We start from the raw sequence: 12,026 nt of genomic DNA on the forward strand, positions 1-12,026 counted from the left end.
TGTATGAGACACTCCACCCGTGCAGCTCGAAGAAGTTACCGCAGTATCTGTGAGCCGTCTCTTTCTCGGGGCAGCTTGACGATGGACAGAACACCGAACAGGCATTTCACCAAGGGAATTAGAGCAGAGCATGGGATTCGAACCATTGGCCTACAAGGTGAGGGGCTTAACCAGTACACTCTCATCTGCATTCCCTACTGTTCCCCTGTCTCTGTGTGTGTGTGTGTGTGTGTGTTAGGAGCTCCTGCTGCTGCCACTCCTCTCTGCATTTTTTGGACTTGCACATATCGTGATGTCGACGGTGATTCTGATGGGCTTCTCTGACTTGGCACACGACATATTCCTGCCCTTATGAAGATGCAACCGGATGTCAGAGAGCTGTCTGAAAAGAAAATACCTCAGCGAAATAACATCTTCGTAGAATACACCACTGAGATACTAATACTAGTTTATACTGTATGTTGGCTGGATTCAAGCAAAAAAAAAAAAAAATTGAAATTAAGTTAAGGAGAACTACATTGTTAGTGGAGAAATCATGAAGCCATGCTGGACTACAAATATCTCTGATGGTACCAATAAGCGGGTTTCAACTCAAGGAAATACAAGAGATCCAGTCAGTGTGTTATGTTAGCGTTGCTGCCACAGCTGAGGGACCCGTGACAAGTGGACACGTATACTATATTATTAACACAGACGATTCCTCAAAGTCAAACTGTGGGGAGAAGAAGCAGGCAGTCAGTTTCTTGAGGAGGGAGCGCGTCCCTGTGGGCTGCCTGCCGACAACCCTGTTCATCTCACTGTAAACACTCAGCTCTGGACTTCGTCCGCGCTTTTCTCCTCCTCTTCAACAGCACTGCGAGCTGGACTGGAGGATCCGAGCCGAGCGCAGCGCCCGCGCTTCCGTGAACACTCCGTCTCCTACGTCATAAATGAGCGACGCGAGACGGGGAGCTTCCCCAGGACTCGGGGGTGACGTCACTGGAAAAAAAAAAAATTCAGCACCAAAACAAACAATTATATGTAATTACATCACTCGTGTACAGTTTACATTTATTTAGCAGACGCTTTCTTCAAAGCAACTTCATATGAACACTATGTAGTGTTATGAGCCCACACACCTTATTCACCATGGTGACTTACACTGCTAGGTACACTGCACCACTCATCCAGGAACACACTCTCTCTGTGTCACTCACACACTATGGGTGAAACTGAACAGCATGTCTTTGGAGTGTGGGAGGAAACCAGAGCACCCAGAGGAAACCCACATAGACACGGGGAGAATATGCAAACTCCTCACAGACCGAGTGAGGATCGAACCCATGTCCTCTCGCACCTGGGCCCCAGACGCTATGAGACAGCAGCGCTGCTGAGTGCTACTCAAGTCATTGGAGAAAAAAACCCTCTTCCCTTACTTCCTATTCTGGCCTATTTGTCAGCGTGTACAGTTACATTTTACGTAACCTAGTTCATACAGCTCAACAGAGCGTCTTACTTTTTTATTCAGTTTTCACATATGGGTTTACCAAATTGACTATTTAGTTTGTGAGCATGATTGATATTACCAAAGATTATACATTGATTTATTAAGAAACACATATTTTGATTCATAATTTTTACGCTTAAAAACAATAAAAATGTAAAATCCTAGTGTCTAGAGCGTTTACACCAGAACATTTGGAGTTTTGACTATTACTTCCTACACAGGGCCAGGCCAGGGGGAGACAAAATATAGGAAAAAAGGAAAATACAGTGTTTCCCTGGGCGACCTAAACGACGTTATAACAATCGAAGAACTTTTAACTTTTAGTAATATTTTCACTCACTCTCATGCCGAGAACTAAGAATCAACAACATTTCACAGTCGAAAGGGGTATTTTTTTTCCCCGAAAAAGGCAGCCTTGCCCCGCAAGCGCTTAATGACGTCACAGAAAGCGACAGACTTCAAAGGGAAGCGGCTGCAAGAACTCGACTTACGTCATTCAGGCGACAAAACGGAAGAGGCGGTGGGAGATTCAAAGTGAGGCTTGTTTAGGGAGCGCGGAGATGCGGCTAGCAGCATGTATCACTGACGGGGTCAGCGGGCGGTAAATACTCCGATGTCAGCGAGAATACTGACGACACAGGTGATGCTGATGATGATAATGATAATGAAAATAATAATAACTTATTTTTACATAACAATTTCCGAGAACGCAGCCTCTTGCTGCAGCAGGCGTCTCTCTCTCTGTGAACAGTGAGTGACTGACTGTGTCACATCACTCCAGTTACTTTTTGCAAACTTCATTTTACTAACCAACCAGACCTGTTTCAAAGCTGGTTGGTTTTCAGTAGAATTTTGTCTAAAGATGCCCTTTCTACTTTGAAATTCGTATCTTCTTGGCAGTCCCCTAGTTTGTCTGCAATCATGGACTGCCTGATGTGATGATGTATTTGGATTTATTTATTATTATTAGATAGATTATAGTTGTCATGCTCAGTGCGAGATTGATTGCAAAGGGACCCGTTTTGTGAATATGTGATGTTTACTTAATGCAGTACTTGGTGGGAATTGCAGTCGATGCCAAATTTCTGTTGCCGTGCAGTGAGTGGTTTGGAAGCGAGCTCCTGGAAGCTGTGCTGACCTCTCAGGCCGTCCCGAGGAGTCCCTTGGTTTCTGGCTGAAGGGAGTGGAGTTCGCCGCTCTCGGCCAGCGGATCCGAGAGAGGACGGTTAACGGCTGTAGACGGATGCGGCAGGCTGACCCCCGAGGGGCCTACAAACGCACATGACCACCGTAAGCAAGACACCGCCGGGTGCAGACCCCAAGCAGCTGGAGCGCACCGGCACGGTGAGAGAGATCGGCTCCCAGGCCGTGTGGTCCTTATCATCTTGTAAGCCCGGTGAGTCGCTCGTCTGCGTTACATTCCGTTGACGTTTTTCCTCCAGAGCGACTTACGTTGTTCAACTGCCTGCAATTATTTACCCATTTATACAGCTAGGTCATTATTACTGGAGCGGTGTAGGGGTAAGTACCTTGCTCAAGGGTACTGCAGCAGTAGGTGAGGTGTGGTGAACCTGTGACCTTTCGGCGGGCACCTCTAACCACTTTGCTGCAGTGCACAGATACATTTCTGTGGATAATTATTTCATAAGCAAACACGAATTTCTGTGACCTATCATTGTAAGTTGCTTGGACAAAGGCATCAGGTAAATAAAGAATAATAAAATAAAAATGGCTTGAAAACATGACATTTGATGTTACCTCTCACTGTGTTTCTCAGACATCTTCTCTTCAATGTCCCCTTTGCTAACACGGCCCTTGTATCGATTCCTCCCTCAGGCTTTGGCGTTGACCAGCTTCGCGATGACAACCTGGAGACTTACTGGCAGTCGGATGGCTCTCAGCCACACCTTGTCAACATTCAGTTCAGGTAAAGTGAGCCACGTGAGAACTGGTGACTGCTGCTTTATTTGTTAGAATAGTAGTTGGGAGGTGTCCACCTGCAAGCTGTGGCTCAGTATACTGCATTATTTTTGATTTTCTAACTACTGCATTTTTTTTTTTTTTTTTTTTTTAGCAGGCATTCAAGTTTTACTCTTACCTGTATATTGAAATGCAGTGATTTAAATAAAAATTGCATTGCCTTTATTTCATAGTCTGGATTACCTTCTTACCAAACTCCTGTTCTGTGTGTGTGTGTGTGTGTATATATATATCTTAATAAATGTGAACATGTTTTAGGATTGAGACAGCAATTGGGAAGTAAGATTTTAGCCACAGTCAGTGATTGTTTTTTCTGGATACAGTGTAATGCATTGTATAGCAGACTTCTAATGCGTCCACTTAAAATAGAGCAGCCTGATTTCCGTAATCCAAAATGCACCACTCTAATTAAATTCTTCAGGAATAATGAACTTTGTGAAACAGCAGTGGTCTGCAGCCCTTTTTTTAGCAACTGACAGGGTGTCTGGCCTTTTGTGCCAGCCATGATGAGTGAATCAATTGTACTCCAACAGATATGAAAATATAAAAATTTAACCCACTTCAAATCCTCCTGAAAAGGCACAACCAACCTATTATGTATTATATAAATGTATATGGCCAAATCCTTTCTCCCAGAATGGGTTGAAAGTTGTAATGAGTTGAGGCTGAAATAAAAGCCTGAAAATCCTGCTGATTGCCAGGATTGTGGTTTCCTATTTCAGAATCATATGTGTAAGTAAGTGTAATTCTTCTGGGCTTCCTGTAATGTTTTTTACAGGAGAAAAACGACCGTAAAGATGCTCTGCATATATGCAGACTACAAGTCAGACGAGAGCTACACACCAAGCAAGATCTCTGTTCGTGTAGGAAATAATTTTCATAATCTCCAGGAAATCAGGGTAAGAATGCCACGCGCTGTTTTTCAGTGGAATAAAAATGAGGTGATCTGAGTAATCTAATTAGTATTACTGGTTAAACTGCTTAAACGTGTTCATTTTTAGGTTTAAGTTTTTATATTAATTTCAACTTTCTGTAATCCCGAGTCTTAACAGCAGAGGTCAGCATTTCACACAAGTTAATTTTCCAGTCTAGTCTTTTGTGATTTTCTGTTTGTTTATTATTTTAAATGCTCTATGCAGAGTTCCCATACCATAGAAGCTTTGGCTCAAGGTTCTGCAGGTCAAGAGAGATGAATGCCTTTAGAAGTGGCTCCGGTATGCCTGATGCCAGCGAAGGCCTCTAGAATTTTTCGGCAGGTAGAACCCGTTTAGCTGTGTGGCAGCGGGCCAGTCGGTACCTTCGGCCGAGAGATTACAGGCACCCATCTCCGTGCTCTGCCATTGTGCTTGGACGGCGCTCCCACAATCCACAGAGTCAATAGCACCTGATTAAAATAGCTCCCAGCTGTTCCACCCCAGCATTGTCTGCAGATGCCTCCAGTGCACATTTCTCCTGACTTTATTGGACTTGTTATGGAGTGAATTTACTGCTTTCGTCCTTTCAGCCATTAATTTAAAAGAGATGCAATTGGCTCCTTCTTTGCTGTGGTTTTGTTTCTTGGCTATTGAGAACAGCTTGGACAACTTGGCACTGGATAGCGGGGAAAGTGCTGCCAAAAGCACAAGTACAGATTGGGCCCGTATTACAGACGCTGTTAACCCCATTAAAGCGCATTAGTTATAGTCTCTTCAGGTCATAAAACTTGATTTGACAACAACCTGAAGAATTAAGAAGACTAAAAATAAAGTTACAATAAAATTTTTTTTTTAAATGGCTTTTGGAGATATCAGAAATTAACCTTTATTTTTGTTGGTAATTTAAAGCAGTATGGATTTATGGCAGATGTTACTCTGAAGCTCATCTGTGTCCCAATTTTTACTCAAAAGAATAATTAATGGCTTTCGTTGGGTACCAAGAGCAGCAGCGTTCCTGCCTTTGTCAGGGGAAAGCGGTGGCTGAGAGGCATTCCGTCCCAGATTAGTCTGAAGTCTCTCTGCTCTCAGAACTAATCCTTCTGTGAGCTACTTCTGTGAAGGAGGATGTTCAGCTGCTTCAGCCTGTGTGTGTGTGTGTGTGTGTGTGTGTGTGTGTGTGTGTGTGTGTGTGTGTGTGTGTGTGTGTGTGTGTTACAGTACTAATTATATAGTCACATAGCAGTGTAATGAGGTTTCTCATTTACTAGAGTGATTCTGAGTGTGTACAGCATTACAAGTCCCACGATTTCCCCTGTCTTCCAGTGTTGTGCTGAGCGCTTTAGTGCCTTCACGTGTGAGAAGGATGAAGGGCGACCACATTTCAGTCTCACTTAGTTGTGGCTTCATTCTGTGTAAAGGACACACGATATCCAACCCTATCCTAAAGTACTGGTGTAGGAGATGGAGGGGAAGTGGTTTATTCTGTGAACGGATGTGGGGAAATGAGTCATCTGTCACTCAGGGGCTTTGGCCACATTGCACCCGTGGCTCTGGGAATCCTACCAAGTATTTCACACACTGTACGGTGGTGCTGATTGTTTATTCTGGACTGAGAAACAAGTAAGTATTAATAGATAGGGTCAGGATGGCAATGGGCATGGCCACATTAACTTGTCATATCAACACTCAAGATCCAGGTTCTGCAGTTACCGACGTAAAGTGGGTGAATTCACAGTGAAAATATGTAGAAAAGGCCATCAAAGTGACATTTAGTTTAATTCTTTTTTTTTTTTGCTACACTTTGTGCAATAAAATATGTAATGAAAGCCAAGATTCATGGCGAGTGGTGCAGTGTAGTGAAGGACATGTACTGGATTCAAGGGGGACAGGGCAGTGTTTTACCCGACAGTGAGAGGTGCACTGTGGGTAATGCTGGCTTTGGTGGTTTCACAGTTGGGCACACGTGTTTGAAAGCTGTTCTTTCAGCAACGTGTGTGGCAGCCTGTAATATCGTCTCCCGTGTTGTAGTTGGCTGCCGAGCCTCACCGGAGCGGCCTCGCGGCGGCTTGGAACACATCAGCAGCGTTCCGGTTTCAGAGGCTGAGGCCGCGCGCCGAGAGGCTGTAGTCGAACGCGTTCGTATCACGTTCAGACGCACTGTTTTCCTTCTTGTTTTGCACCATGGGAATCCTTAGGTTGGTAACCACATGCAGAGCCCTTGGTCCCCCCCCCCCCCCCCCACTGCTCTGTATGTTGCAGTACTTAGCAATAAATATTTAGATTTTTTTGAATGTATAAATAAACAGCTTTCTGGTAAAGATTACCCTCAGCTTGGTGTGAGGTCCACCCAAAAGAGTCTGAACATTCAGTCTTGACTTGTTACTGCTTGTACTTGTGTAACAGACTTGTCTTTAGAAGACAGAAACGGGGGTTTCAGGGCTTTTCTTTTTATGGATTAATTTGAGAATCTTTCATAAAAGTTACTTCTGATGTTTTCTTTGCCCATGGTTTTCCTTTCCATGGGTGGTGTGATGAGATGGGGTTTGGGGAACAGAGCTTTGGACCCTGTCTGTTCCAACTGTGGTCTGAGGATCCATCTGGGGCTCAGCGCCCGTAGGTGGCGTAGTGGTTAGAGCTGTTGCCTTGCACTAGACTGAGCCAGTTTTGAATCCCACGTCCTGCTGTATCACCTATGATCAAGGTGCTTACAGTCAAGTGATACGGTAAAAGATACCCTGCTGTATGAATGGGTAAAACCACTCAAGTATCTGAGCACCGTAAATCACTTCAGAAAAAGTGTCAAATGAATAAATGTAAATGTATGTAATCCCTTCACTTCTCTTTCACCGCTACCTCCTGCAGCAGCTAGAGATGGTGGAGCCCAGTGGATGGATCCACATCCCCCTGCTAGACTTGGCCAACAATCCGGTGCGCACCTTCATGATCCAGATTGCCGTGTTGGCCAACCACCAGAATGGGCGCGATACACACATGCGGCAGATCAAGGTGTACACACCTGTGGAGGAGAGCTCTGTCGGCAAGTTCCCGCGTTGCACCACGGTAGACTTCATGATGTACCGCGCCATCAGATGATGCCTTCGGTTTTGGACGACATGGTGCCTCCTGCCTCTTTGTCTACTGTTCACTCCTGTAATAAAATCAGAGTTGTACTTTTGCATGACGATGTGATCATGTGCCAACAACTGTTGTTCTTTTAATTTATGAAATATTCTGTGGACCTGAATTAAAACTACTTTTGAGCAGTTTTTTCTTGTTCTTTTTAATCTTATAAAAATGAGCACTAGATTCTCATGTTATGAACATTCAAGTTTTGAATTTCAGACATTTTTACTGATTATTTTTAATTGCATTTTCTTCACTTATCCCTTTTCGAATTCGAATTTGTCTCTTCAGCAAATGCGAACTGTGTTTCCAGGTGTTGGCAGTTTACTCACCTCCTTTTCACAGTATTTACAGCTTGTGACTAGTGAGCAGTGACAAGATGACAAATGTTGCATGAGTGTGGCACAAATCAGTCGACAACTAGAAATGATCAGGGGTTTGTGGAGAGAAGATATTTGGTTTTTTCAAATTAGTTTTAATATAGTGTAAAATTAAAGTGCTATTAGAAATGTACATTTATCTATATAATATATATATAGCTTTCTCCATGACTTTTACAGAACCTGTCCCATAAATAAATCAAGGGATGTTTCTATTATTAACCTTACGAGTACCTGCGAATAGTCAGAAGTTAATGAACGTCACACACACACACATATAGGATAAATTAGGAGTGAGTAGGTGGTTGTGGAAATGATTGAGTGTACAAAGAAAATGTTCAGTAATTAAAGTCACTTCCTTCTGTTAAATTTAGCAAAAAGAACTCTTGCTGAATTTTTTCTAAGTTCATTACAGCTTTTCCACAAAACCAAACTAGTGAATGAATCAAGGGCTGTCTGTTTTATGAAGCTTTTATTGATTGTGGCTCAGTGATCAAAGGAACTTTGGAATTATGAAGGAACTGAGTCAAGGACAATTTGAGTTGCGTGCAGAGTTCCGGTTTGACTTGCATTCTTAAGTCGAGGTGCCCATGTACTGTGGTGTTTGTCGCTGTGGTCTATCCACAAGAGGTCAGCATTTAATCAAGGAATTATTTACTTCTGAATCGTTTCCAAAAAAATGCATTTTAGAAGTAAATGCTCAACGTATAAATTTGATTTTCAGTTACTGTACAGTTGGTTCGACGGTGTGGTAGTATCGCAGCATCATGGATGAAGTGGCATTGACAAGCAGTCTTGCTGTAACTGGAAAATGTTCCATTTTTGTTGTGCTGAAATGTAGGTCATTTTTTCAAGCTACCTTGAATTAAAAGTTGATTATTTCAGCATGGTAGGTTTGGAGCTGAATCGTGCAGATCTGGAGCAAACCGCTGCTCCACAGTGGAAAATAACGTACCTCTGCAGACAACAATGATGTCCAAGAGCTCAAGCCCACAAACCGAGCTCCAAATCCAGCCCGCTGCCAGCATCTTCTCCAGAACGTAGCGCGCCGTGTTCCAGCCCCTGTAACTACATGTCATATATGTACGACGAGACGGCTGTCTTTTTAACTGCTGGAAGACAGAAGGGCTGAATGATGGTGAAATTACGTGATTCGTTTATTGCGCCGTTTTCTTGCTCGTAAGTCAAAAAACAGAGTAAAATTATTTTTGAGCATCGCTAAGATATACAGCACTTTCAAGGACCCTGTTGGACATGAGCGCGTCTGTCAGTGGCCATTCTCCAAAAAGCTGAAGGAGAAAAGGGTCTGTGCTGGAAGCGGGATAAGAGTGGCTGCCAGACGTGGCCCACCAACATGTCGGTAACTGACCACACAGCTGCACACGGTCATTTCATTAATTACCCCTGGAAAACAAAACGCAGAGGAAAGAAGGAATGGGAACGAAATACGCTTTGGAAATTAAAGGGTGCTAGACCTGCACCACAATTACATGCGCGTACCAGCAGTACAGTTAGTTGCCTGTAACCATTAAGAAGTACAGAAAGATTGATTCTCATAAAAAACAGCATGTTGTAATTTGCAGCTTTACTGGGTGTTATAAGATGCGTTTTATATATATATATATACGCACGCACACACACACACACACAGACGCAATGCATGAACAGGTAGTCCAGCTGGAAACGGACTGGAAGGTTTCCTGAGGAATAATGAGGGAACTTCCGTTGTACCTTAGGGCGAGATTCTTAACCCGAACTGCACCAGTGAAACAGGCGCCTGTATAAATGGGTCAAGGAACAAGGGTTTCCCACTTACGGAGCCTCGAGATCCAGAGCGAAAGCGCTGTTTATGTCTGTCGGCCGCATGTGCCGTGCAGTACGGCGCTAAGGAGTTAATCACATACAAGCGCATAGTTCGCCATTCAGCGCGGGGCCAGCTATGAGCTGATTGATTGATGTCTTTGGGATCAAACTTGAGTTTTGACTGATTGGTCCTGGCACAGCATGGTAAAAAAGAAAAGTAACATGGAGTGATTGAGTGCTGCCGCAGATGTCTCCTTCAAGGTTTCCGTGCGTGCGATACGTCCTTATCTACTAAAATGGCTTTTCTTTCAAAAATCCCACACAGCACATGCTGTCTGGCAAAATATTGCTGCTCACTAATACCAAGCATTTGTTGTTTCCTTACAAGCTGTGAAGGCCAGCACATTTGGGGCCAAGACGAAATGGCGAGGCTTTGTGTGTGAACAACAGCTGTCTGTTTTCAGGAAGGTGTTAAGACACGGGCCAAGCGTAATGAGGAACAGCTACTTGGGGCCGGCTGCCTGGTAAATGCACCGCGGTTTCTGTCCTGGAAAGTACGGCCTTCAGACGCGCTCATCGCGCGTCACCATCCGGTCGGTCACGTCGGAAGACCGGGACACGACAGGGAGGGACTGCGAGTTGGTCCGGGAAGCTGCTGTCCCATCGCTTTATGAGCGCCGTGTGGTGAACTGCGGAGGGATGCTGAGAAATGAGTCCGGTGATGCGGTAATGGGTTAATCAGCCAATTAATGGGAAGTAAATAGGTACAAATCAACATAGGAGGTGGGTAAAAAGTACTGTGACTTTCAAAAGAGTAATTATTCAAAAACTCACATACACACACTGTCTGAACCGCTTGTCCCATTCAGGGTTGCGGGGAGCCTAACCTGTCAACACAGGGTGTAAGGCAGGACGGGACGCCAGTCCGTCGCAAGGCACCCCAAGCAGGACTCGAACCCCGGACCCACAGGACAGCAGGACCTGGTCAAACCCACTGTGCTACTGTGCCCCCCAAAAATTCATGTAAAAATTTATTTGGATTAAAAAGTGTTAAAAAACATCCAAAGTACCAAAGTTACTCTGATTCAAATGAAGCCTTTCGTCTTATGAGCCACCTAAAAAAATACCATTCGATTTTTTGAAATGGAATCTGATTTATCCATGCAAATGCCTTTTCTAAATTCTTGAACAACAGTATAAGATACAGTGAGCACTTCCCTCCTTTCCACAGCGATGTCGACCAGTGCTGCCTGTCTTTATTTGGATAAAATTACTGCTTTACCTTTTTTTAATTTAAAAAAAAAAAGTCACATTTTTATAAAGTGGCCTGGGCTTATATAAATGTTTTAGCCATTTATGTAAAAGGCCAGAATTAGTTTGTGAAGTACATGGAGGTGTTGACAGCGGACAGACACAGCCAGCCACAACCTAGGACTGACCCACTTATAACTGGTCATCATTAAATGGTTTGTGCCCAGAAAGGTGGGGTTGGGGGGGGGGGGGATTTAAGCCCAATTAAGATGAAATGGAGTTACTCATAATAAGCTATTTGAATGTGCTCCCCGTGCACCGAAGACCCTCTTCCAGGAAGAAGTGATGCAGAAGCTGCAGATGTTCTCCTCACATGCGCAGACACAACCGGAGCAGATGCCGACTGGCTTCGCTGGCGAAACTGTCGTTCTGCATATAACCCCCTTTCACCGGGTTGGTGGCAGATGGGGCCACTTGAGACGGTCGTACCTGGTGTCTGAAGGTCAGCGCTGATCAAGGTACTATCTTCACACATCCAGGGAGGTGTGCTACAACCCATGATCTTTAAACTTCTTGATAATATTACACGCAATGAAAAGAGGCACATCAAGGTCTCTGGAGATGGATTTGTATCCTTGAGACGTTTGTCTGTAGTCTTGTGTCCGAGGTCTTCAGACATCTTTTCTTTTCTTTTCCATTCCACTGTGGTACATACGTAAAGTGGCCAAAAAAAAAAAAAAATCAGGAGAATGAGTCATTTTCTCTGTTCAAACCAGTTGACAAAGTGATTTTTCTTTTGCAGGCAATTGCATATCACCACAGGTGAGTTCAGTTACAAAATAAAGGAGAATCACCTGCTTGAAATCAGTTTTTCTAACCGCTTGCAGAGGTGCTAACAACTTTGCTTAGGCCATTTTAGGATCTCTTGTGGAATAAGCTACGGTTCAAGAAATTATTCCGAGTTTTTTGTCTGCGAACCAAAGCAGTACATCCAGACAACCAAAAGAATTTTCAGTTTTTTGGGGAAATGTTGCATTATTTGAAAAATGTGCACAGGTCACAATACTTTGGGCCATGGAGGGATGGAAG

General features: G+C 43.9%; 1 protein-coding gene across 1 annotated transcript; it reads left to right on the top strand.

The window, feature by feature from the left end:
- Positions 1–2,001: 2,001 nt before the first annotated feature.
- On the top strand, positions 2,002–7,634 carry anapc10 (anaphase promoting complex subunit 10). The gene is made up of 5 exons (XM_018756196.2): positions 2,002–2,126; positions 2,586–2,882; positions 3,323–3,413; positions 4,245–4,365; positions 7,243–7,634. The coding sequence occupies exons 2-5, from the start codon at positions 2,768–2,770 to the stop codon at positions 7,471–7,473; spliced, it is 558 nt and encodes a 185-aa protein (XP_018611712.1). The 5' UTR covers positions 2,002–2,126; positions 2,586–2,767; the 3' UTR covers positions 7,474–7,634.
- The last annotated feature ends 4,392 nt before the right edge of the window (positions 7,635–12,026 follow it).

Source organism: Scleropages formosus, chromosome 3, assembly GCF_900964775.1.
Source record: "Scleropages formosus chromosome 3, fSclFor1.1, whole genome shotgun sequence".
In the NCBI taxonomy this organism is placed as follows: domain Eukaryota; kingdom Metazoa; phylum Chordata; class Actinopteri; order Osteoglossiformes; family Osteoglossidae; genus Scleropages; species Scleropages formosus.

What these genes read in the sequence shown, in the direction of transcription:
- anapc10 (XM_018756196.2), top strand. Translation starts at nt 2,768, where the DNA reads ATGACCACCGTAAGCAAGACACCGCCGGGTGCAGACCCCAAGCAGCTG. An exon ending in CTTATCATCTTGTAAGCCCG is followed by an intron (nt 2,883 to 3,322) that starts GTGAGTCGCTCG and finishes TTCCTCCCTCAG; the next exon opens with GCTTTGGCGTTGACCAGCTT. An exon ending in ATAATCTCCAGGAAATCAGG is followed by an intron (nt 4,366 to 7,242) that starts GTAAGAATGCCA and finishes TACCTCCTGCAG; the next exon opens with CAGCTAGAGATGGTGGAGCC.